Source organism: Leptinotarsa decemlineata, unplaced genomic scaffold (genome assembly GCF_025532065.1).
Source record: "Leptinotarsa decemlineata unplaced genomic scaffold, Ldec_3_MD MMD2_P_RNA_scaffold_5, whole genome shotgun sequence".
In the NCBI taxonomy this organism is placed as follows: Eukaryota; Metazoa; Arthropoda; class Insecta; order Coleoptera; family Chrysomelidae; genus Leptinotarsa; species Leptinotarsa decemlineata.
The window spans coordinates 22,234,142-22,260,612 of NW_027412532.1; the positions used below are offsets into that span (position 1 = coordinate 22,234,142).

The 26,471-nt window shown below is 32.4% G+C and overlaps 1 protein-coding gene across 1 annotated transcript in view; it reads right to left on the minus strand.

The window, feature by feature from the left end:
- Window positions 1-216: 216 nt before the first annotated feature.
- The window catches only part of kuz (zinc-dependent metalloprotease kuz), a 372,259-nt gene continuing 346,004 nt past the window's right edge, over window positions 217-26,471 (minus strand). The window contains 9 exon segments of the mRNA XM_074169690.1: window positions 217-3,620; window positions 3,623-3,676; window positions 8,095-8,242; window positions 11,354-11,635; window positions 16,983-17,385; window positions 20,265-20,617; window positions 21,646-22,032; window positions 23,215-23,379; window positions 25,690-26,048. Coding sequence (XP_074025791.1) covers window positions 3,580-3,620; window positions 3,623-3,676; window positions 8,095-8,242; window positions 11,354-11,635; window positions 16,983-17,385; window positions 20,265-20,617; window positions 21,646-22,032; window positions 23,215-23,379; window positions 25,690-26,048 — 2,192 coding nt within the window. The 3' untranslated portion in view covers window positions 217-3,579.

The window sequence follows — 26,471 nt, forward strand, 5'->3', positions numbered from 1 at the left end:
TTACATATAGTATTTTTTACAATATTTTTCAATACAGAGGTTAGCATCAAATATAGATTATCTTTATTTGACTTGTTTTCAAAACACAATTATTGAGATAATAAAAGAACTAATTTTTGTTATCACATTTTCCAAAAAAGTCGACAACGTTACAAAGACAATTTCCAAATGTATTGAATACAAAAATAGTATTTTCTCAGACAAATTAGTCACAAATGGGAGTTCTTCGTTTATTCTAGAATCTGTGGAATATTGAGTAATTTTACAATGATTCACAATATGAGAAAAACAATTTCCTTAAACCTGAATATTATTTGCATTTGTTGAAATCCAAATTATTTATCAATTAAAAGATTATAAGTTATTTGACACTTGAAACAACTTTCTGATTGAGAACAATAATTACATAATCTGTAACATAAAATTAAAAATTTCAATGAAATTATCCTACTTATTTAAATAATGTACAATAAAATTATTGTAAATCACTAACAACATGCTGCCATTGAAGAATATATTTACGTCTGATAAAATCCAAATGAAAGACATTCCAATATTTTTCCATAACTAAATGCTGATTACAATAGAACAAAAATTATTCAAAGAATAGGAGAGATATTACAATATATTTGATGCAGTTTTGTAAAAAAAAATTATCGCAAACTTACATTTGTTCATAAGGGTAGATGAGATAAAAACAATATCTTACAAATTGGTCTAATAACTTTACTCCAATTCAAAATCAGTAAATAGTCAATCAATGTTTGGCCCCTAGCTGAAAACTCCACAGTAAGAAAAACTTATAAGTTCACTAACTAAAAATACTGGAATTAATCCCTTTTTTTCCAATACATAAAATCTATTGTCTAGTGAGTATAATACGGTATGAAACCTAAATAGAGAACTATGTAAAAATACTATTAGAAGAATAAGATGAAATTAATAGAATAAATAACAGAATACAAAAACTCAATATTAAAATCGATTGACAATGGAAAATATTGAGAAAATAGTAACTTGTTTTCAAAAATTGTTCAAAATCTTTCGACATCATTTTTTCAATCAACAAAATGTCTGTATCATGCAAATCAGTATAGTAAAATAAATGGTATCATACAGATACCAATTCGTCTTCAAAAAAGTATACAAATTCTGCATCAATTGTCAAAATTCCAATATGTTTTTCCAAAAATGATCCAAATTCAGACAATTGATATTTTGAAGAAAAATATAAAGATGAGAATGTGATCCATTGAAATTGAAAAACTATCCAGTATTTTCACAAAAAAACATCACCATTCGAAAGTCTTGTGAAATTTGTAATTAAATTCAAAAATCTTATTTGTATTCAATACTTTCATTTCATTGATCGTTCAATTTAATGTATATTGAATGGAGTAAGAAAAAGGCAACAGATAAAATGATTAAATTAGTTATTTATCAAAAACTTGAGTCCAAAGCAAATCTGACAAAATAACGTGAACTAACATTATAATATTTGAATTGAAAAAAATCTAATATTTTCGTGAATCATGAATAAATGATAAAACCAGTTACAAAAAAAATGCCAAATACATGTCAGGCACATAAATTATCTGATTTGATATTTTGTAAGTTAAAAATTGAACATTCTCTGTTTACTTTTGAGTTGATAAACAAACATTTACAACACATACAAAAGCCCCAAACCTAAACTGGAACTCTCTATGTTAACAACCTATATGGTAATTCACGAATTTCATCAAATCGGAACTTCTGAAATAACTAAGCTTACCATAAAAATCAGCCTTTCGTCAAAACAGGAAGGAAGCCAACCAATCAAGTTCATAATATTCATAAAAATTTCATCATCAATTTCAAAGACATAAAAATCAACCTTAAAATTAAAGGTGACTATTACTTAAAATGCACCCGTTTTCATTAAAATATTAATATTAAAGTCTTGTCACACGCACTTCGGAAAGTTCACATGTTGGTTATAAATCACAGAGCGCGTTGGCCAAACAGTTTCGAATAAAAAAAGTCTAGGCAACAAAGGCCATCACTTCAAAGTCTTAATTCGGAAGGGGTCCCTAATACGAGCTGGATTTTAAGAAGATCCATTTTGCATTGCATTTTGTTCATCAATATAGTGAAACATTTGATGTTTGAACAAAGTGTTTTTTGTATTTTTTTTAGTGAGTGGTTTATATTTTTCATTGTTCAATAAACATTATGAAAGCCACAAATGAAAGCAGATTTGATATGCATTCTGGTAATGGTTCAATATACCTTCAATTTTTGTGCTGAAATTTTGAATGGGGTAGACAGTTCATGATATCATCATCAAAACAATAGTAAATTAAGTATCTTGACTATTTGCAAGTATTTTACTACTACAATTTTCAAACTGCAAGAAAGTGGAGTTAAAATGAACATTTTTTCTAGAAAGCATCCTGAACATATTATTTCTAATACAAACAATTGCACAACTAACTATCATCTGAAACTATTATTGTTTTTATTTCTCAACTGTTATTCCCATCAAGTTCCTCAGTAATTTGGCCAAGAATTAATTAGTTCTTTATATCATTTTTATTTGGTTTTTAATGGCATATGAATAGCACAAGGTTGCTATCTTTAGATTCTACAATATAAATTGCTTAAAGTGAATAGGTATCAAAATTAATTAAAACACTCATCTCAAGAATTCTAGAAATAAACAAACAAATAAATCATATATATTGAAAGATAACAATAGAGAATCTATACAATAGGAGGGGTTGATAAAAGGTATTCAAAGATGGTGTTCATTAGCATTTAAAGTGCAAATATTGAAAAAATATTTATTTCAATTCTTGTTGTTATGTCATACTAATCAACTTACAGATATGAGATAATTATTGATATAGTTAATGCTTAATACTTTTCGTTCACTGTAGTCTTTTTCAGTAATCAATACTTTCAACGTTTTTAAGAGATTCTCTCCTACTATCTTTCACTTTATATATCATATTCAGAAGTGGACTGTGACAGCCCGATTCACTGTGATTCAAGTATTTGTGTATTTTATTTGTTGATTCAATAAGTGAGTTTATCAATTGTTTTTGAATTATAATTCAAGGTGACCCTGTAGCTAAACTTACTTTAAAAGAAATGAAGTAAAAAATATAACTAATAAATTGACAACTGAACTACCAAGGAACTTGATTTTATTATCTGGAATAAAACATTGAAAAGGTTTTTGCCAATGGAAAATAACATAATTGAACCCTTTTGATAATTCTCCTGATCCTGATAAATGCATTTTTCAGGTAAACTGTCTGAAATTTGAAAGAATGGCAAATCATAAGAACCAACTTGAAAAGATTCCAGCCCATATTGAACCTCTAATGTGGAAGGTCAAAAGTAGCACTTGAAGTGATTAGCTTACTGGATCGAGTTTGTGCCACTTTCTTCCAAAGAATTGGTGATCCTCTTCGGACTGTCGGTGGCATGATGAACGAGGGGGAAATTTTCCGGTTGAACGTTGGCCATGGGAGTGCCAGGGTAGTCGGGCGGCGGTGACACCCGAGGAGCTTCCCCAGCATCTCCGTCTTGTCAGACTTTGTTTCTCATTTCATAGGCTCCAGCATAAGCTTCGGATGGTTATGACGACTGTTATTTGCTGGAGGAGCGGTGGCTAGTGGAGAATAGGCTATTGTATTATAGGAGAAAGGATCAGTGTTAATTTTTGTTAGTGTTTTGTGCGGTAATATATACAAGGTGATACTAATAGTTATTTCATGTCATTACGAAATATTGTGAAGATATTAGTTGTTCATGAAAGGCCATCTTTTTATAAGAATGTAAGTTATCGAGGATGGGTCAAATCTAACAGACTAAAAAATATTGCCATACTTTCAACTAAGCCAAAGACGTGCTATTAAGTTTTATTAAGGATGAGGGTGCTTGACGAGGGTACTTCGTTAAAAATTTATTTCAATGCTCTTCTATCCAATAAATTTTTGGGTTTACCTTCAGCTAAAACTTTATGTTGGAATAGAGAATTCTAGAGTATGATCATCATTTCTATTTGTAGTTTATCATCAGAATGTATGTCTTTTAAAAAAAAAAGAAGGATACTGTTTGTTGGATTGATAATTGAAAGGTCTTTCAAACAACTATCCAATATCTCACTTCTGTTTTTAGTAATAAATAATAAGAACCCTTTTTCGAGAGCCAATGTGACAAAAGAATTTTTTACTAAGGTTCAACGTCTCCTTTTATGAATAAATATTTGTCATCATTATAAATTGTTGAATGTTGGTTCATGACCACTGCCTAATCAAAATTTCCTTAGGAAAAATACAGTGAATGAAAATACAAGTTAATAATATTTTCAATGATATGAGAAATAAAACGGTCATGAAAAGTTTTTAATACTATATAATGCCCAAACAAATAATTGAGATATATTTGTTAATCTCAAATCATGTTATGTTCATTCATCAGGAAATGTAATACATTTTTGATTCCCTGCTAGTGTATATTACTGTCAAACCAATTATTTTCACTATTTAATAAACATAGCATTAAAAAGCCATATGTTTCTCAAACTTTCAACCACTATGATTATGATCTATCTTTATTTTTTTATCTCCACAATTATTTCAAGAGATATAGATACAATGTATTCCAAATAAAAAATTTCATATTTCTTAACTTTATTGAATTTGACTTTGAAATCGAAATATGAGTAGATATATTAGTGGTGGGCTACCAATACTATACATAATGTATACAAAGTGTCCATGAAACATGTTCTCGTTCAAATTTTTGACTAATGTGTAAAACCAACTATCTGGAAATAAAACAATCCATATGGTATGTAAGGATATATTGTTCTGATGCAACAGCTATTTTTTACGTCAAAGACTGCTTTTCTCTTCTTTTTTTTTTTTGAGCCACGATTACGTCTGTATCATTACCAGAATAGCTGTGATGTGATATTGCATTTTTTTAAAGGATATTTTTCGTTACAAGTGCAAAACGAATTATAAATGGAAACAAAAAAATGTGTTTTTTTTCTGATTGATTCGGCCGTTACTTGATGAAGATCCATAGTCATTTCATAAACTACACCTCACTATTTGATCTCCACAAACTTTATTTGAAAAATATATCACTACATGTTTCTCTAACAGTTTTTTCCTAAAATTCGGAGAATGTATAAAAAATAAACGAATTGAAAAGAAAAATATGATGCGACACTTGTAAGATGTGTGAAGGTTGACGCTTCACTGTATCGTGGGTGTCATTTTTCTGAAACCATTTCTTAGCCATCAATTATTGTAATATTTTTTGGTCTATGCATATAATATTAAAGATTGAATGAACCAAGCAATATACAAAAATTATATTTCAATTGTTTTTTCCTGGTGATATATTCAATTTGGAATGGTGGAATCAAAATGTGATATTGATGTAAGAAAGTATACTGAAATAATTTACAAAAATAAAACCTCAAGACAAAATTTCAATAGTACAGATGAAGAACATTCCTAAACACTAAAAACATTATAGTTCAATATCAGTACATAATTAATGGCAAGTTTGAAAGTTTCCAGTGGGTCAATTTCTCCAAAGAAAAGTGTCCAAACTACATAACAGTATTTTTCAAAATATCGTATTATTTTCAATTTTCCCTAATAAATGCAAATTGTGATCGAATAATCTATTAACAAAACAAAATGTCGTTTTGAAAATCCACTGTTGGTACATCGGTGTACATTGATAAACATCTAGCCATTCGTGAATTCATTGGCTTCTCCACTGAGTTGTCGACAACATGTTTGTATATCTATCGTCAAAACCAAGCGGTATACATCAGATACATCACGATGAAAAGCCAGTTAAATGTGATCGATGGTCTTTCCATCTCCTTTTAAATATTCTGAGGTTATGGTCGCAGAAACTGACAGTTCAAAGACATTATGAACATAATCTTTGACAATATCTCAAACATATGTATAAATAAAAACAAAACTAATATATCACAAAGTAAAAGCAATTTCAAACAATTAAAATAGAATTGGACACCCTATATTTTGTTTCTCAAATCATGAACTATTCCAAAATTAACATAATTTTGTAGTTAATTTTTTATGTCATTCTTAAAAATTTCTCAAGGCACCTGGAAAATTTTAAACTATTTTCATTCATTTCAAATTTGATCATCATTCTTTCCGGAATAGGAAAAACAGTTATGTACTGAGTAAACAACAAGGTATGTATTATGTAAACAATAATTAAAAATATAGATATGGGATCACAATATAAATTGATTTCTCTATTTTATTATTATCAGGTTTGATGATATAACTGGTATTTTAGTGTACGTTTTTTCAGAACTATCAAATAAATATATTTTATGCTTTTCACACCCAGTATGAAACAAGTTCATAATTTAAGCTTAATCAGAAAATAACTTATTAAAAAAAAGATATAATTTCTGAGACAATTACTTCATTTCTTGTTCCTTTTTATTCCAAATCTTATATGGATGCAAGAAACAGTGAGAAGTAGATATTAGGATATGATCAATAAAACTCACATTATTATTAAAAAATTTGAACAGGAACAATTTTCTAAGAAACTCAGTGAAATATAATATGTGTGATTGATGACTTGTTTACTTTATGGTAATTCATGATCACTTAAATGAAATGAATAAAAACACTTTTGTCTAAATACCACTGGAAAATTTTATTTATATGACCGGTTTCGGGTTTGATTCCATTATCAAGTATGAAACTGAAATCTGAATTTTGAAACATCAAATTTGTAGAATTTTCAGGAATGCTGCAAGGACAGGTATTTGAGAGACAGGATGCCAACTTAAAATACTATCTTGAAAATTCTAGGGGTTGATAAACTCATAAATTCAAGAGAAGAGACCTAAATAAATCAAGTTGCTCGTTAGGGGTATATGTTTCTCGTTTTCAATTGATTTGTTAATTTCCATGGCCTCCAACAGATTAATTTTTCTCCCTTTATTACATATATGTAATACGTTGTTCATACATTTCAGATTTTTTGTCCATGGTGAATGCTCTGCAGTATATACAGGCCAAACCGGTAGAAATTTTGAAATAAGACTGCGGGAACACGTCTGTTTGGACAAAAAATCTGCAATGTAAGAACATCTTCAAGAATCAAACCGGCATACCTGAAAATTCTATAAATTCGATGTTTCAAAATTCAGATTTCAGTTTTATACTTGATAATGGGATCAAACCCGAAACCGGTCGTATAAATAAAATTTTCCAGTGGTATTTAGACAAAAGTGTTTTTATTCATTTTATTTAACTGTAAAATATAATTTAATCAATCCATAGTACAAACATTCAACAACCATCAACAATTCATTGTACAATCCATATAGAACAGTCTCAAATAAAACTAACAAGTGTATTTTCAATCTCTTTCAAGATGAACTCATCATCTAGTGAAATAGAATCTGAAACATTCCAGTTTAAATGTAATTCAAATCAACAGTACCACTATAATCACTCAACTAGATACTCAATCTGAGCATCGATAAATCCAGAACAAATATTGTATAAAATCTTATAATGAATTACAAAATACTTTGAAAAACAAATGCAAAAAATATTCCCACTATTTGAACTATTTTATTGCTGCTATCATTGTTCTCTGATCCCTCACTTTACTTTTTGAAAAATATATTTTTCCTTTCTTAAACTTCAAAAGATTCTTGGGAAATAAATAAATACTAATATTAATTATAAATGGATGTGGTTGAAATTTGAATGTGATGAATTTATTTTTTTGTCATATACGATGGTTCAAAAATGACACACTATATGAAAATTAGATTCAGTCTTTGATAGTATCCTGTTTTGTTTTTCAGATGTTTGGAATACCTTGTAAATATGCTTGTTGTGAAAATAACAATGTGGCTGGGAAGTGGTGGAAATGCAGGAATTTCTGATGTTATTGAAAAACGTCTGTCCCAATGGTCTTGTTATTTAACCAATGAAAAAAATTGTCCCATAAACTTGTAGCTAATTATTTAGTAAAAGCAATATACAATTTTGAAAAGTTAAATACCTTTTGGGGCATGATAGTGTCCTCTGCCCTCTCCATAGCCTGGTCTAGGACCACTCTGACCAGCTGAAGGTCGGCCACCAGGTTCTCGTCGATTCCTACCAGGTACTCCATGTGCAGCTCCTGCATGATGTTGCCCACCATGGTACCTCTGCATTATTGAAAAAAAAATTAATAGATCCTGCATATCAATATTACACTATATACAGTTTTAGAAAATACACATTTCTATATAGTAGTACATAATTTTGCTGACAATATGACAGTTTTTTTTTATTTCACAGAAAAGTCACAGGCAAAATCCCAAAAATGAACGAAAAGGAAGGAAATGATAGTTGTAGAATAATTAGATCATATTTCCCGAATGATAATTGTGAAAATGTCTATAATTACTATATTTGGGATAATTACTGTATTTCCCTTTCAGTGAATAATGTCACCTCGCAAACCACAAGAGGAGACTAAATCATCTGTCGGTAACAAATAAGACAGATGGGTATCCGCGGCTAAGCTAAACAGTGGAGACGGGAGTGGGTTAATTTCAATTAGATCTTAATGGGCGCCAGGTAAATTTAATCCTCCAGATACCCTAAGTAACTCACAATATCAATAACTTACCAATTAATATTGGAAATAAAAGATAAAGATCCCCAATATGATTTATTCAGTAATCCTAACTTACATGGATTAACCAAGAACGCTTCTAAGACGACAATGCAATATTCACACTACTACGCGACGTTCAAATGACAATACAAGAGCGCGGTGTATATAACCACGAATTCAATCAGCCATAAATTACGGTAGTAACGACGCTCAAAAAAAACTACAAAACGTCGAGTAAAACTACCACGAAAATTGAGTAGGTGAAATCGTAAATACTAGTATCGGATGGTAAGACAAACTCGTTTGCGTCGCGTGAGCTCAGGCGTAGGCGCATCGGTGTCAATCAGCAATCGTGAAAGGAAGAAAATACCTCAATTTCCGTTTCACAAATGCATCACTATATCAATCAGGTATAAATAACAAACACTATATCAAACAGGTATCAATAAACATAAGGGCAACAATTATGCAAATATCTCAGTATATTACAAATTTTCAATCAAATCAATTATAACTTGCGTGCTCCTTTTGGGCCACCCGGTATATGTTGTTAGGCTACCCCGTAGTTCGACGGAGATGGATCACCCTGTAGCACCGGGGCATCACCCTGTAGTACGGCGGAGATGGATCACCCTGTAGCACCACCAAGATAGATCACCCTGTAGGGCACGACAAGCTGGACCAGTAATGGATCACCAAATAAGATCCAGAAAGATAAAAAAACTTAAGAAGAAAAAAAAGGAGTGAAGAAGAAAAAAAGGAAAACAGGAAAACCGGAAAACAGGAAAAAAAAGGAAAGAAGGAAAAAAAAACCCCTGGCCAAGGGGTTTTCTATACGTTTCTTCGTGTGCGGTGCTCTGCACGGAAGTCCTACTGGGACTTGATGAGTGACTGAGAGCCTTCTGTTTCTTATGAATCTAATTTCGGAAATCCTTCCACCTGGCACGAGTTCGGTAACCACCACAAATCCTCAAAAGAGCTTAAGTTTCAGACTGCAAATATCCACACCAAAATGACCAATCAGTCTCCCACTATACAATCCTGACTTGTAGAAATAATCCCAGTGAAGGATGGCACAAATACAACCATATATATCCTACAATCAGTCTGATGGTACGCTTTGAACTCCGAACCAAGCTCAATCGAAGGTCAACTTCCGAATACTCAGGAGACTGCCACATCTGACCGCTAACCAGTTGTTGCCACAGTGCGTCCAATCTACACTACAAGCACCAAGGGGGCGCTGTGCACAACATCCTAAATCTATCAATTCCTCCACAGCCACTTGAGACAATATCAACAAGTCCATGACCCATCAAAACTCCTTCTCAAAGCAATGCAACCCTTAAACAACCCTTGACAACTTGAGTAGCCGATCAATCCCTCACCCGTGAACAACTGTAGAACTAGTTCGGTGTAGTTCGTCGGAACGACTACGAAAGTTCGGCGGATGTCAACCAACAGCTGTCTCTTAACCTTGTAATAAATAGAATGTTTACAAAAGTATTCACTCCAACCTATTTTCAACTATTTACCAATCCTTATTTATGCGATGGAATAGAAACATATAAGGTAAGTCGTCACATCTTTCCCATTCAGTACGAATATTTGAACATTCATCTTATGCAGAATATTTACCGAAAATATCAAACAGTATTCAGAAACCAGAGCTAACTAATATTGTTTTTCAGGCGATATGGCTCTAATATGTCAGTAAACCTTCTGGAAGTGATGAATAACAATCTATGCAAGAAATATTCTCGGAAAGGTATAGGGAATAAGGCAGACAACGGCTGAAAAAATGATAGGTGAAGAAAACTGAAAAACAAACAATAACAACTATTTCAACCTAGCGAGGAATTTCGGATCTCCAACGTCGATTGGCAATAGGAGAATGCGTAAGTACTGGTCAAAGCAGTTAGTCAGGGAGCATACATTTATTCTTATACATTTCAGGTATGGTTTTCTATGGAACGGAAGATTCCCATTACTATGATGTTAAATGAATAAAATCAACTTGTAACTCAATTACATTGTTAATATCCTTTGAATAAAAATCTTAAAAGGTAAGGTAGTGTTTTGAAAGGTCACATAAGAGCAGTTTGATCTAGTGCTAAATTGAAACGTAACAATAATATGATCTATAATATGATCTATTAATAATATCTTCATATTTTTTATAGACCTTTTTTATTATTTTTCACCTTCCACAATCTGCAAAATATAAAAATGATAACAGAGAATTTTATACAGGTGTAAAAGGGCAAACTTCTCAGTTCACACTGATAAGTTACTGCGTAAATTCAACGTCTTTTTCAATAAAAAAATCTATTCACCAATAATTTTTCGTATTCAATAATTTTGCCTATCAAAAAAAGAGCTAAGAAATCCTAAAAATACTTATCCCAAAGTTTCGGAAGGTAAAATCTACCTACGTCTAACTATATTAACAGTTTTTTCTTCGCCGATTCTCTTTATTTTTCAACTTCCACAAAAGATATCAAAGAAGTTTCGAAATAGCAATGTTGTTGATTGACTTTTGAAACATACAATGTACTACAAAAAAAAGTTTAGACAAAATCTGTTTTCCCTCACAAAAAATAACTTTCGTTCAATATTTAATATAAATGATTCTGCAAAATTAATTTCAGCTTACCATTCGACGAAGAGTATTCATAGGCCTCCTCAAAGTATCACTTATCCTTTGGGCCTTTTTCTTCTTTGGATTAGAAGAAGGAGTGTGTACAGCACAACACTTGATGAAGAGTCCCATGAAAATCATGAAAACTATTCCCATTAATAGAACAGCCCACCAGTACTCAGTAATCCATTGGGCTACACTCATCAGTGTCTCCTTGTTGAGTAAAAGATTCATCAGTCTAACGAGTGGTCCATCGGCATCCACCGCCCGACACTTCAAGAAGACATCACAATATCCCTTGAATATAAATAAATTTGGTTAGGATTGAAAGAGTCTTCATACTCAATGGAAGTTGAATACTGATTTACATAAATACTAATATGAACTATGGTTATCTGGGCTAGGTAGCTGTGGAGGGCATCCTCTGCAGTAAATAGCAGCAAGTTTTCGCGACCTGCAAGTTGATAGACTACTTAATGATACCCTATGCTGTATTTCAATGACATTCATATAGGGGGAGTGGTTGAGAGGACTCCTCTAATTGGCTTGGTCAGTGTCGGGTTTAATCGGGCATCGGCGGAGAACTGAATTCCATATTTTGTTGATTGTTGTGATTTTTTCAATTGAAGTTATTTCAATGTTTATCAATCTCTATTCCTTATTGGTAACGTGTGGTTTGAAGCATGTATGTTCTATCGAATTGTATTTCATAACTTTCGACAGAACAGACACCACACATTACTATTATACGCGTTTAAACCAAGAAGGCATGATTCAGAAACATTAAAATAACTTTAAATGAAAAAATAAATCACAAGGATCAACAAAACATGGTTCTCCTGCGATGCCCCATTAAATCCGACACAGCCGAACCAATCAGAGAAAACCTCTTGACCACTCCCCACAATAAATATCAGTGACACACAGCATAGGGTCTCATTCTTGAGTCTACTAACTAGAAGGTCGCAACATGTTGCTGCCAGCTACCACTGAATATGCCCATCACAGTTATAGGCAATACGTTTGTCATTGGACCACAGCTACCTAGCCTGGATAATCTGGTTAGGTATCCTAGACTCAATTTGACTCCCAATTGTAAAACTTGAAAATTCAATAAATATTGATAGGTTGTACATTATCAATTAGAACTGGTTATGGGGAATTTTATGGTTTTGATTACTAGACAAACAGTAGGAACAAATAAATGCTTATGTATAGAATTGCTAATGTATATGTATTTTAATGTTGAATCATTCATAAAAGTTGTTAGACCAAATTAATTTTTCTGACTGAATTGACTCCAACTGCCAATGTTCCCACTCTACTTAAACCATAATGCACATTAGGACACCTCTAGAAATATATGTTACTTTCAAAATATTGAAAGAACATTCTCATGATGGAACTATTCCTGGAATTGATCAGAAATATGAATATTATTTTAAAACAAATGAATAATGAATTGAATTGCTAGGTCATTCAATAAAATAGAACACTAGTTGAAATATATGAAATATTCATCATAAAACATTACATTTATTCTTATAGTACAAATATTTTCCTCTGAAATGTTCGAACAAAATACTTGAATAACCTAAAGAGGAATTCAAAAAATATCAAACGAAATAGAAATGAGATGCAAGTATTAAAAAAAAAACTCAAAATATACCCGAATTCAAAGAAAATGTAATCAAAAACTGCTACCATCAACAATACAAAGGACAAGTATTTCGATTTGAAAAAATTTGAACTCAAAAATAAATCTAAAACTTTTGAACAATACACCTGGGGATGAAGTAGCTATCACTTGATTAGTGAAACACCCGTCGAGAAGAGTGTTGCAGTTCTGATGTTTGGGAGTAGTGGTAGTGCGCCCGACTCACGATCGGAAGGCCGTGGGTTCGATTCCCGCCTCGACCAGATATTTGCCTCGAGAGAATTTATCTGGTTGATTTATCTGGTTTTTCGGCAACCGTGTTGCACAAGTTTCTCAACTTCTGAGAGTTGTCGTTCGTATAGGGGCGACAGCTGATTAACGAAAAAACAGATTTTTTTAAACAGACAGTGCTTATTTTGCCCTCTTAGCTTCCTCAGCATATTCTCTGAGTAATTTGACCCTAAATGGTTATTTTGATAAAGAAAATATCTCCAAGCAATTACGATCAGTTTTTTTTTCGACCAAAGTAGTGAACATATCTGAGGTAGGTACCTTATTGTGGAATTTCCTCTAGATAATTTAGACGTATACAATAGGTTCTCCAGGTAAACATAATATTAGTACTACTTCATGTCATTAGATGAATAAATAGATATATTATCTTTTTCATGACATGAATTAAAATATTTAGGATCTTCACTAATAGATAAAATTCAAAGTCAAAGCATGCTTCATTATCTAAAGAATAGAAATATTATTGACAAAGGTTCTAAATGTAATAGTACATAAATTGTAACCGCTTAAAATGAGAAGGAGGTCATGATAATTAAATAAAATTAAAATTATGCGAACCAATAAGGATTGTCAGATGTTGGTTATAAACACAAAACAGGACAAAGTTGTCAGATTATAAAAATATTAACATAATATATACATATATCCACCATAAACTAATTTAATGAAATGTTTTGATTTTTAAAACAGGCAGTTAATAAGTACATACATATATACTCATACATACACACCTACACTTTATACTAGTTAGTGAGAGACATGAATACGACATATTTTGTACTGTTTGAAGGTGATTGACAATGTTTCGTGATGAATTTCACTAGTTCGGACTTCCATTGTCTATTATATAAAATGATTTGAAATCCCTGAAACAAGTAAAAAAGTAAAAAAGAATAATTAAAAAAAGAATAGTTGAAAAATAACAATTATATTAAGCAACAATAAACCTGAAATGAAATGCTAGTAAAATAACCTACAAGTAAAAATATAATAATGAATAAATAAAAATTAAAGGAATGCAAAAAAGAAAATAATAAAAATAAAAAAGTGTAGAGATTCCAAGTCACGTTAGTTCACGACGTTTCGATTGTTGGTATCTACAATCGTCTTCGGGTGATGACAGTCATCACCCGAAGACGATTGTAGATACCAACAATCGAAACGTCGTGAACTAACGTGACTTGGAATCTCTACACTTTTTTATTTTTATTATTTTCTTTTTTGCATTCCTTTAATTTTTATTTATTCATTATTATATTTTTACTTGTAGGTTATTTTACTAGCATTTCATTTCAGGTTTATTGTTGCTTAATATAATTGTTATTTTTCAACTATTCTTTTTTTAATTATTCTTTTTTACTTTTTTACTTGTTTCAGGGATTTCAAATCATTTTATATAATAGACAATGGAAGTCCGAACTAGTGAAATTCATATTTTGTACTGCTGTCACAACTATTCAAAATTTTGTTCAAAGACTCCCTCAAATCATAAAACGGTCTTGTGATTGAAAATGTTTTTACAGCCCTTCTGAATTTCGGAGTACTATGAATATTTTTAATTCGCTTCGTTAGATGGTTCAACATTTTCATACCACTGTAAACTATTGAATTTTAGCATTGGGTGGTTCTATGGATTAATAAAGGTATATATTGGCTATTTGCCCTAGTATTATGTGCAGTGTCAGATTTTAATAAATGTAGTTTATGCTTATGAACTGAACTAGTTGATTTCAACATGAAGATTGATGTTAGCATGAGTATCCTCTGAGATATGAATAAGAGTTTACATGAAGTTTGATGGGTAACGTGGCATATGTATCTCTCTTGTAGATTAAAGATCATTGAAAACAACGCTTGTGAGCAAGTTCCCCAAAATGCTATCCCATATCTGATGTGAGATTCCAGGAGAGCAAAGTAGGCTTTTCTAGCAATAAGATGACCGATGTCATTTCGAATAACTTTGATAGCATAACACCCAGATGACAATTTTTTTGCCATTGCCATAATATGCTTATCAAACTATAAATTATGATCCAATACAATGCCTAAGAATCTAGTTGTATTTTGTCAATGTTCCATTTAAATTGAATTGAATTTATTTATTGAATTAGGATTCCCTAATATATAGGTTAGCTAACTTAAAATATAATATAATCAACAAAATTTATATAATACAACTTTATATACATACATAATTTGAACTGAACAAAAAGGAATTTTTCAATTTCCCTCATGAATATATTTCAACAGTTCTCTCTTGAAAATCTTTAATGATAGAGTAGATTTAGTTGAATCAGGTAAATCATTAAATTGGACAAAACCTTTAAAAATAAACTGCTCATACTATTTCTTGTATTTGTTCTATTTATATGAATGTGACTGTTGTGCCTAGTAGAATGGTGTTGAATGTCCTTATTGAAATTTATTAATGATAGTAAGTATGGTGGGGTCATTTTATATAATATTTTATAAATGAAAACCATGGAACAATAGAATAATCTTTTGGATAATGAGAGCCATTGTAGAGCAGACGGCATGGTAGAAATTGGTGTATACCTATTATATTTTAAAATTATTCCCATTCCTCGATTTTGTAGTTTTTGTATTTGTATTCAAACAATAACACTTTAGTTCTCTTAGAGTTGAAGACCATTTGATTGGCATCGCACCACTTTTTTATTTCAGCTAGACCTGTAGAGATCAATTGGCTGAGAGTATTCTTATCTCTTACATATAACAAAAATAATATGGGCACCAAGACAGAGCCTTGTGGAACTCCGCTGCTCAATTTTTTTCTCAGATACTGCACCCGGAACTTTCACACAGAGTTTTACTCATTTATTGTATATGCCTCTGATGCCATACTACTCAAAAGAATAATAAGAATAATTATTGAAACAGTGTAAATTATATTAAAGATAATTTCAAATTGAAACGAAAAATACACATAAAAATATATTTAGGATTATGAAATTATGAGTTTACACATACTTGATAAAAACTTGCTCAAATTATAAAAACATTTCTGTGACAATAATTTTTTCAAGGCCCCCTTGAACTTTTTCATTAATAGTGTTTTTAATTGGTTAGGCAGTAAGTTATACAACTTTCTGTATATAAGTCAACAAAGAGTGGCATTTGCTGCAAACACTGAATTCCTTAGAATGTTTATTGATAACACATTGAAATTCGAAAACAAAATCGTATTGATTTCCAAGAAGTTTAGCATCCGGACATGTTATGATTTGAAAATATTGACAAAGAACTTGAATTCTTGTGCACTCATGGCGTAAATCTTCGAGGAGGAGGTAATGGCGAGACTGTCGCGGTATTCAAGCTACAAAAAAATCAGTTGATTATTTTATAAATTTAGAATATTTGATATGTAATAATTTTTACAATCATACTGTAATTATGATTTTTCATTGTTTGTTTGAATTGCTTGTACATTGTTTTTATATATTTGGGCTAAAGCTATCATACATTTTTAGCTATGCCTCAACAAATATATTACCATTTGTCACTACCTTTGCACTGACAAATAGAAATTGGAACAACTCATCATCATATGATCTTAACTCAGACATACAACCAAAGAGAGAATAGGAGAATGTGAGAATAGGTTCCGGCTATTCGAAAAACTAATTTTATGAAATGACTTCCATAAAAAAAGACCATACACTACCAACTTACCTGAAAATTGTCACATGGTGATCCAGGCCTCAAGCTGATACCGCCTGGTGGTAAACCAACTTTCCCAGCAAACTCACTTGTACTTCTACAAATGTCAGTACCATTTTGACAAGCCAATTCACAAAGTTTCCTCTTATCAATATTCGGATGATCCTGAGTGGTCAATGAACAAGCTTGAAGATCCCATTCCAAGCAGATGGAACCTGTACAATCTCCCTTGATACATAACTGAGTGCCGTTATTGCATCTAGTTTTGTCGGGTCGAGGAGTAGGTGCAGGGCATTCCGCACTGATTCCGTTACATTTAGATGACCTCGAACAGTCAGATTCCATCTTGCACTCTTCTTGCTGATAAAATGGGATGAATCTACATTCATTGTTGCAGCATGGACCTTGACTCGGACTGAAAATGGAAAACGTTAATTATTACAAATTATTACCATATATAAAATATATTCGTGCATATCAAAAATATGCTGACGTGACAATTTATCAGGGTCGACGATATAACTGAAGCAAACATAATTTTTGAAAATGCTCAAATTACCAAAAACAAAAAATCGTTAACACTGAATTATCAACTTTTGAGAGTCGTCGTTTGTAGAGGTGGGACAGCTGGTTAACGGAAAAATATATTTTTTACAGATCATACTATTAGATGTTTTCAAGGATGTATTGAACAATGTGTTATTGTTGGGGAATAATTATCATAATTTGTTAATTTATGCAGTTGATAAGATTCTGACAGTGAAAAAGTTAATTAAGAATGCCAATAACTCCATAACATTTTTGAGTTCACTTCAGATATTTCCTCTCTTTGAACATGTTAGTAGAGTCTATCCTCTTCTTAAGCCCAGTAACAAAAGATAGCACCATAAGAGATCTTCAGAGTAAACCTGCTAACAGAAGAATTAATTACTCTTACAAAATTCGACATTATAACTGTGCGATATGGCGAGCTTGATGAAATGTCTATATCAAGCAAATTAAAGGATATGAAGATGGTACAAATCTACTATGACACCTTTACAAATCTACTATGACACCTTTACAAATCTACTATGACACCTTTACAAATCTACTATGACACCTTAATAAAAGTTTATATGGACTCAAGAGCCAAGATGTGATGTTGTGAAGAAAGTTGATTACCAGCAAAGTTATGCAGATCCATGTATATTCATAAAGAAACAGGGAAATAATATGATAACCTTGGTCTCATCTGCTGATGATGGGTTCCAGGCAGCAACTTATGACTCACCGAAGAATAATTTCTCAAAAAGCTAGCAGAATTTTTTCAAAATGACGAGTAACCTGTTTCCTATTTCGTAGGATTAGAAATTAAGACTAAAAACAATGAATTCATTCAATTAAAGCAGACAGTTGATACAAGAAAAATATCAGTTTCAACACCAACTGTAATAGATTATACTCAATAAGAGAAGGAATCTGAAATAGACTTCCATTCAACTTTTCCATACAGAGAGCTGTTTAATATTCTCCTTCTATTTCATATTTTTTCATATTTATGAAAGGAGATACAGAGTTGAATTCTACAAACATAACAGTACCGAGCTTATAGAGAATTGAAAATTGTGATAGATATATCTATCACATAGATATATCTATTTAAAAAATTATAATTAAAAATTAACCCAACTCATGGTGTGATGTTTAGAACTATTTACTTTAATACATTTAATACATTATGGCCAAGGATCTTTACACATGCGTCATTAATTTGTGCATCTAAAATAAGTCGACAAAGTAATGAAAATGAAACAAATTGGCTACTTCTACAAACAACGTAATATTTTAATGCACAATTGCTGTCACTCACAAAATTCACTAAAAACAAACTCCTGTTAGGATTTTGGGTCAATTTCATAAGATTTGTAAACATTTATTAGGTTGTTTCGAAATTGCCCTAACTCTATCATTGCCAAACCAGGTGTTTGGCAATGATAGAGTTAATGACACACTGTTTAACGTTGGTTTGAGAAATTTCGTTCCAGAGATTTTGACCTCTTAGATGAGCAACAAAGTGGTTGATCTACAGTCGAAAGGTCAAAAAGCTCGGAAAGTGAGTGCTCCACATTTTGAACAATTGACAGAAACTGTCACGTTTCGTGGTTTATTCTTCTTTGGTTTTGCGCAACCAAAATGATCCTCTTTGGGATTGTATCATCGAGTATGACAGATCATCACAACAGACAGATTTTCGACAAAAGAGAAATAAAAAAAAGTACTCATACATCTGGAACCTTATAATATTGCGGAGTATTTTAATCATAATTTTTAAAATTATCTTTATTTATGCATCTTATATTTCTATTTACGCAAGATTATTGTGTTTTGTAACCCTCAGTGACGTCATTTCATTATATGTTGTCATTATATGTTTATTGTATTGTTGACATATTCTGAAATAAAGATGATTATTATTAACAGGCGACATTCAAGACAGTGGATGGACACCAATGAGTCACCCAGGTACTTCCCAAAGGCGGAAATTCACCAAAAAAGACTATGGTTACTGTATGGTGGTCAGCGGCTGGTGTAATCCACTACACTTTCTGCAATCGGGCCAAAGCATCACAGCAGAGTCCTATTGCGAGGAAATCGAAGAGATGTACCGAAAATTCCGGCAGCAGCAACCGGCACTGGTCAACAGAAGAGGTCCGATCCTGCTCCTCAACAACGCCCGTCCGCACGATTCACAAATCACTCAAAATTGAGCGTCGAAGATTTGCCTCACGAACTTTACTCCCCAGACTACCATCACCAGTAGAACTTTGGCCAATCAGGACCAGACAAAAACGACCTCCGTCGACTTCATCATATCCCGAGGCCACAATTTTTATGCTGATGGAATTAAGCAACTTGTGTAACATTGGCAAAAGTGCACTGATTCAAATGAATTCAATAAGTATTCACTGACATTACATTACAGTTTAAAGTAGATTCATAAAAATGAACAAAACTTTTGAAACATCCTAATACATTCCAACTGCTATATCTGCCAAGTTGAATATTCTACTATAAGGAATATTTGACGCAGTCATTTCTAATTTGAGGTTAATATTTATAATTACAGTATAAACAATACTGGAACCGAGTGCAAGTTATCAGCCAAACAAAAACTATCACTGATGTTGACTGTTAGGACTTTGGCCATATAAAAGGCATATGAGGCATGTGTACCCTTGTTGCCACAAGGAAAGACTTTTATTCTAGTCATATTTCAGCATAATAAATATCATTTGATATTTTCTGACTTACCTGCAATCTGTTCCGTTCCTTCTTCTACAACCAGTAGCAGACTTATTCAATTTCCTGTCAATGTCACTGATTACTCTAGGATAACAACATTGATCTATGCATTCTTTATCGTCATAACCACAATCGCATTCCTCTCCGTCCTCAACAATTTTATTGCCACAGAACGCACCAAGAGATGCTGTGAAACAGTTTCTTTTCTTGCTGTCTTCGATGGCATCCAAGACATTGCTAATATTACCGATACTACAACTGGAAAATTTGCTGTTATTTGGACGATCTCCGCTAGTAGCAGATGCGAACATTATGTAATTGCCACTGGGCCCACCTGGCCTGCATTCCGGTGGATAATCGTGCTGAAAATATAAATAGAAATACTGATGAAATATAATTGAGGTAAATAAACTCAAATTTCGAAACCACAGTAAATATTTCAGAAATATAACTTGTTTTAATTTTATGGTTTAAAATGTCTGCAAGAGTGTATTTTTTTCCATATTGTAATAATACATCTAAAAATTGAAATAGAAGATATTTCAAGAGAGATTAGTTTTTGAAAAAAGAACCTTTTTGGCTTTCTACTTCTTCATACAAAATAATGTGGGGACTCAATTGCTTTCTTCCTTTTTTCTGATGTTTTCCACATGAGGACGGAGAAATATAAAATTGAAAACCTTTTTTCCTAACACCTTAGAAATATCCAGAAAAAGTGTTAACACTGGCCAGGTACAACATGAAAAACATGGTCGTTGCAGGAGTAGCAATATTACTGAAAAGATGGCATCTCTTTTGAAATAAACTCATTTTCATATAGTTTTCATTTGGCTTATATTTAGGTAGTTTGACATTCAATGATTGCTAATTAGATTTCATTTACAAAAATATATCATAGAAACTGTACTTTTCCTCCAGTATTTCATAAGAATTTGCTGTGTACTCGAAGATAAATGTTTATAACAGCCTTATAAAGCTTTATTTTGAACAATGCATCAGCAAAATAAAAACTGCAAAATATTAGCATGTGAATCATACTGAGAGTAATATTTCATTCATGTTGAACTCACTACAATAGTTATCTGCTTCTGCTCCAATGGCAATAATTTTCATACCCAAATTCTTACATAACTTGTTAGCCGTTTTGGGAATGTTTGTACTTTTAGGTCTGTAGTTTGATATATCAAGGGCCAACCTGTCTAGCATAGTGAAATAAAATTTTCAGAAGAGTCCCGTAGTTAACTTATTACAGAATGGGGTTGTTTTACAGAAATAGAAAAGAATACTGTAATAACACCTAAAGGGCATGTATCATATATGATATTTTATTTCATTCTGTCTTTATAATTTTTTATGAATAAATTAAATTAATAAATAGTCTATCACTTACCGGTGAACCAAAATTATGTCCAATTTCGTGAGCCAAAGTCAACTGGGATACCTTGGGAGGTACTCTGCTGTTATAGTTGACGAAAGTTATGATTCCAGTATTCAGCGATCGTTTCGTTGACTGATACATACCGCCTATCGTTTCGGTGTATGTTTTATACTTTTCACAAATTCCACCTGACGCACCGGAGGCACTGGCAACCCATGCCAACCCCAAAGTTCCACCAGTAAAGTCTCGGTAAGTGAACACATAGGCGAGACAAAAGTCCTCGTGGTTGCCAAGAGAATGTATGTTGAGGAAATTGCTAACGTCAATATTCTCTAAACAAAATTGGTTCATTTCACCGCAGCCACGATGGTAGCAACTGCATGAAGAATCATCGTCAATCTGGAAAATAAAAAAAAGGAAATGAAATATATTTTTACTCTTATTTTTCATTTTGAACATTTATTTATAATTTAAGCTGATTAATTTAGTTTCAAGTTTTATTTTTATTTCTTTACATATTGAGATATTTCACTCACTGTTCAACTGATTTATCAATTCATTTTCATTTCAGGTCAAATCAATTCATTTTCTTCACAAATTAGCATTCTCATTTTTTTTTTTTCATACTCATTGGTAGTTTTTTCTCGTTTTCGATATTATTTTCTGTTTAACTAACTCATTCTACTACTTCAGTGTGGTTATTTTTATTACTTTTTAAATAATTTTCCTATTTCATTCATATCAATTTTATCCTTTCTTTTATAGATTTCAAATCTGTTATCACTGGGGCGAGCATTCATTAGCAGATGTGGAGTATATAAGCAAGTCATAAGATATTACATGTGCGGTTTTTATTGGATATTTATTTCTATTGCACTCAAGTATTATGACTATTGCTTATTTATGTGATGGAATTGATGAAAATCCATAACGTATCCAAGTAACGCTTTATTGTTTACGAATCCACGTTTCAATACACCTCTGTTGATCGTGTTCAAAACATGGCATATGCTTTGTAGCAGTGTATGGTTGAAGATCGACCTGGCGCACGTCTATACGTATCTTAGTTATAGTACAGTCAAATTGTATTTTCTATTTCGGCTACCACCAAAAAATATTTTCAATTGAAATTTAAATAGATTAGTATCAAAATCCCTCATTTAGTAATTGTAAGTTTCTAAACTTTCAATTCTATTATTACCCCTGTCAAGATATAAGTGGTTTCCGATTCTATTATCTTTAAAATTCCTGTATTATTGGAAGACCTTGGGTTGTTTCTGATTGTACGTTTTTTATCGAAAGCCCACGACACGAAATGAATTTAACGATTAAATCAGAGCTGTATTCAGTTACTGTAATATTTGTATTGAAAGTTAAAATATGTTGTCTACTTATATAATTATAATTTCTCCCAAACCAGTCTTCAACTCGGTCAGTGTGACCATTGTCTGGACCTAGACTATTGCAGTTCCATTAAACGAATAGAAGCAAGAAGCACTTGCTCTAAATATACTTGTAAGTTCATTTCAAATTACATCTAGTAAATATTTTACTGCAAACAAATGTTTCTAATGGTCTTACCTTTATTCTCTGCACTTCAAATTTAATATTGCGATGATGGATCCTTCCATCGAACTTCGTATCACGGTAAATAAAATTAACGGCAGTGACGTGATGAGCAATGAGAGACAGAATCTCTTCACGAGTCTTCTCGTTAACTTCTGTCTGCTTTTTTGGATCGAGGTGCTGAAATCAAATACGTTAAATGCCCAGGCAGAAAGTGCTTGAATTAATTAAGTAAGAGTCGGTCAAACTCAATTTCTTCAATATCGAATTACAACTAAATTACTTCAGATTGGATTGACGATTTCAAATGGGGTCGTTTCTATGTAGTGTACTCGTAAGGCGATACGCGTACATAATTAAAAAATGATTCGGTAAAGTTGATATATAAAGTTATGATAAATTTCTAATGATGATGGATATTTTTTTAATACAGTTTAGTAAAATATACTGAAAAAATAACCGAGGAACAAAAATACTAAATACTGAAATGATAAAGAACATTTTATTTCATAAAAATAACAGGTTTTTATTTATTTAATCTATTGGTATTTCGCACATGAAAAATATAATTCAAAACAAAATCCCCTTCAACTTTTGAGATGAAAGGAAGTTCTGGAAGGGTCAGTTTGCTAAAAAATAATGTTATTTTTACCTATTTTCAAATATAACAACAAACGTCTACATTGTTCAAAAATAATTTTCGGCATATTGTGTTGACTCATTAATATTAGGACATTTCAAACGTTTTGTCGGTTTTTTTAGTCTACTTTAAACTGTAATATCTCAGTGAATACTTATTCAAAGCAATCGAAGTAAGCGCCATTTGAATCAGTGCACTTTTGCCAACGTAACACGAGTCGATTAATTCAGTCAGCATAAAACTCGTGCTCTCGGGATTCGATGAAGCCGACGAAGGCCGTTTTTGCCTGATCCTGATTGACGAAGGTTCTTTCGATGAGAAAGTTATAGAAGTGCTTCAAAAGATGGTAGTCGTTCGGCCAGAGGTCTGGGGAGTATGGTGGGTGGGGCAGAACTTAGACGCTCAATTCGTTTAATTTTCGGACAGTTTTGTGAAACGTGTGGATGGGCTTTGTTGCAGAGCAGGATCGGACCTCCCCTGTTGACCAGTACCGGCTGCTGCTGAAGCAATTTTTGGTACATTTCGTCGATTTCCTCACAATAGGACTCTGCTGTGATGATTTGGCCCGGTTGGAGAAAATTATAGTAAATCACACCAGCTGCTAACCTAACCTAACCTAACTTTGGTCTTTTTTGGCCGCGTTCACCTTTGGAAGTGCCTCGGTGGCTCATCAGTGTCCAACCACTGCCCGTACGTCTTCTGTTGTAGAGGATCCACTTTTCATAACATGACGATCTGATTAAAAAAAGGGTCGTTGTAGCTGCGCAAAAGCAAAGAAGAACAGGCCTCGAAACGTGACAATTTTTTTGACCTTTACAAGCCACCAAAAACCGCATGGGAGCTGACGCCCAGGTTTTCCACCATCCCAAGCATCGTCTGTAATGGGACAGGATCCTTAAATCCTCGTCCTGTATCTCGAGTAGCTCGACCACTTCGAGGCTAAAATCTCCGGATCGAAATTTTGCAAACCAACTATCACACTATCATTGCCAAATGTCAATTTAATTTTTCGGTCTGTTTAGGCAGCGTATGGTATCATATGAGTTCGTAGAGAAACACATGACATTAAAACAGACAAAACTTTTGGAACGAACTAATATTTAACTTATCGGAATCATCGGTCTACAAAATAAATTCTTAAAATCGTATTGCAGTAATACACAAAAACAATGTTTTCACATTAGCTATTGAAGAAATTCTCATCAAACCCTAGATATTAGATTATTTTGGCGTTGGTGATAGAGTTTTCAGTTGAAATGGCCGTTTTATAGACCTTTTGCGATGGCTTCAAAATGCTATACCTTATTCTTAATTATAACATTTCCATTTTATTCAAGGAATAACAACTAATATTTCACATAAAAACGCAAAATAGATAATTTGAAAATGGGTTACAGCCAAGACATCCTATTATTGAGGGCAGAAAAGCTTCTTTTCTTGGATTTACTGAAAATAGTGATATCAATAATAAAGAGGTTTTTACACAACTTTGTCTGTCGAGTAATACCCTTCTTTTGGTCAATAACAAACTAACCCTTGCTTACTCTAGGGAGAAAACAAGTTCGTATTGACCCAATGAACTGTATCTCGACGACAGACAAAACTCTGTGAAAGCTTCTATAAACAGACGAGCTGAAAAATTTGATTCGGAGGAGGACGGTGGAGTATAACAAAAAACATAAATGGTTGTTTTGGAGTCCTCAGGTCTCTAAATCGAAAGTAGAAAGTGTTTTACAGATTTTTGAAAAAACTACAAAAATTCAGCGAAAAAGCAAAGTTTCTTCATACTTTAGACGAAAAAAAAAACGATGCTACGGACATAAGATATAGGTACCTGAAAAATTACTTACTTCTGGAAATCCTTCTCTTATATGCCTCCAAATGAGAGGATCGGTTTGTATGTACAAAGAACAGGTATTTCTGTTTTCATCCCTCCTGGTGGCTCTGCGGTGCCTGCTATTCTTTTCTTCGTTTGCTTCTTTCGAGTACTTACTAAAAGCATCTTCAAAGTTTGGAGGCGGTTTCGGTTCTTCCTTATATTTTTTACTTTCGGTACTAATCACTTTTTTATGTTTGACTGGTTTCTGTCTATATTTTGCAGGAGAGTCTTCGTTGAGTACCGGTGGCGGAGGGTCATCCTTTCCCGAATTCTGTATCTTGTCCATCCACTGGATGACTTCGTCGTTGATGCCACATCCAGCGGAATGTCCTGAAAAATGTGTTTCAGAAAGCTGAGTGACATGGCTTTATTGTCAAGTACATAACATACAAGTTTTAGAGGTTCTGACTTTCATTGTCTATTAGTTGAAATCTATTAGTTGAAAAAAAAAAGAAAAAAATAGAAATACCGAAACCATCAGAACGTAAACATTCGTATGATTCTGTTAAAAAAAGATGATAATATAAAAACATCAGCTTTTACCCGCGGATTCGCAAGCATTTATGCCATTAAATAAGTGCCAGTAAAATAGAAATGAATCAATATGAGAACTATATTTTAATGCTTGGCCGGTTTTATCAATTTTTAAAAATTATTACATACGATGAAGTTTGAATTAGATTATTTCTATACTCTCCAACAGGTTAAGTTTCAATCTTCTAGAAATGGAGGGGCTTGTATTCATGGTTGAAC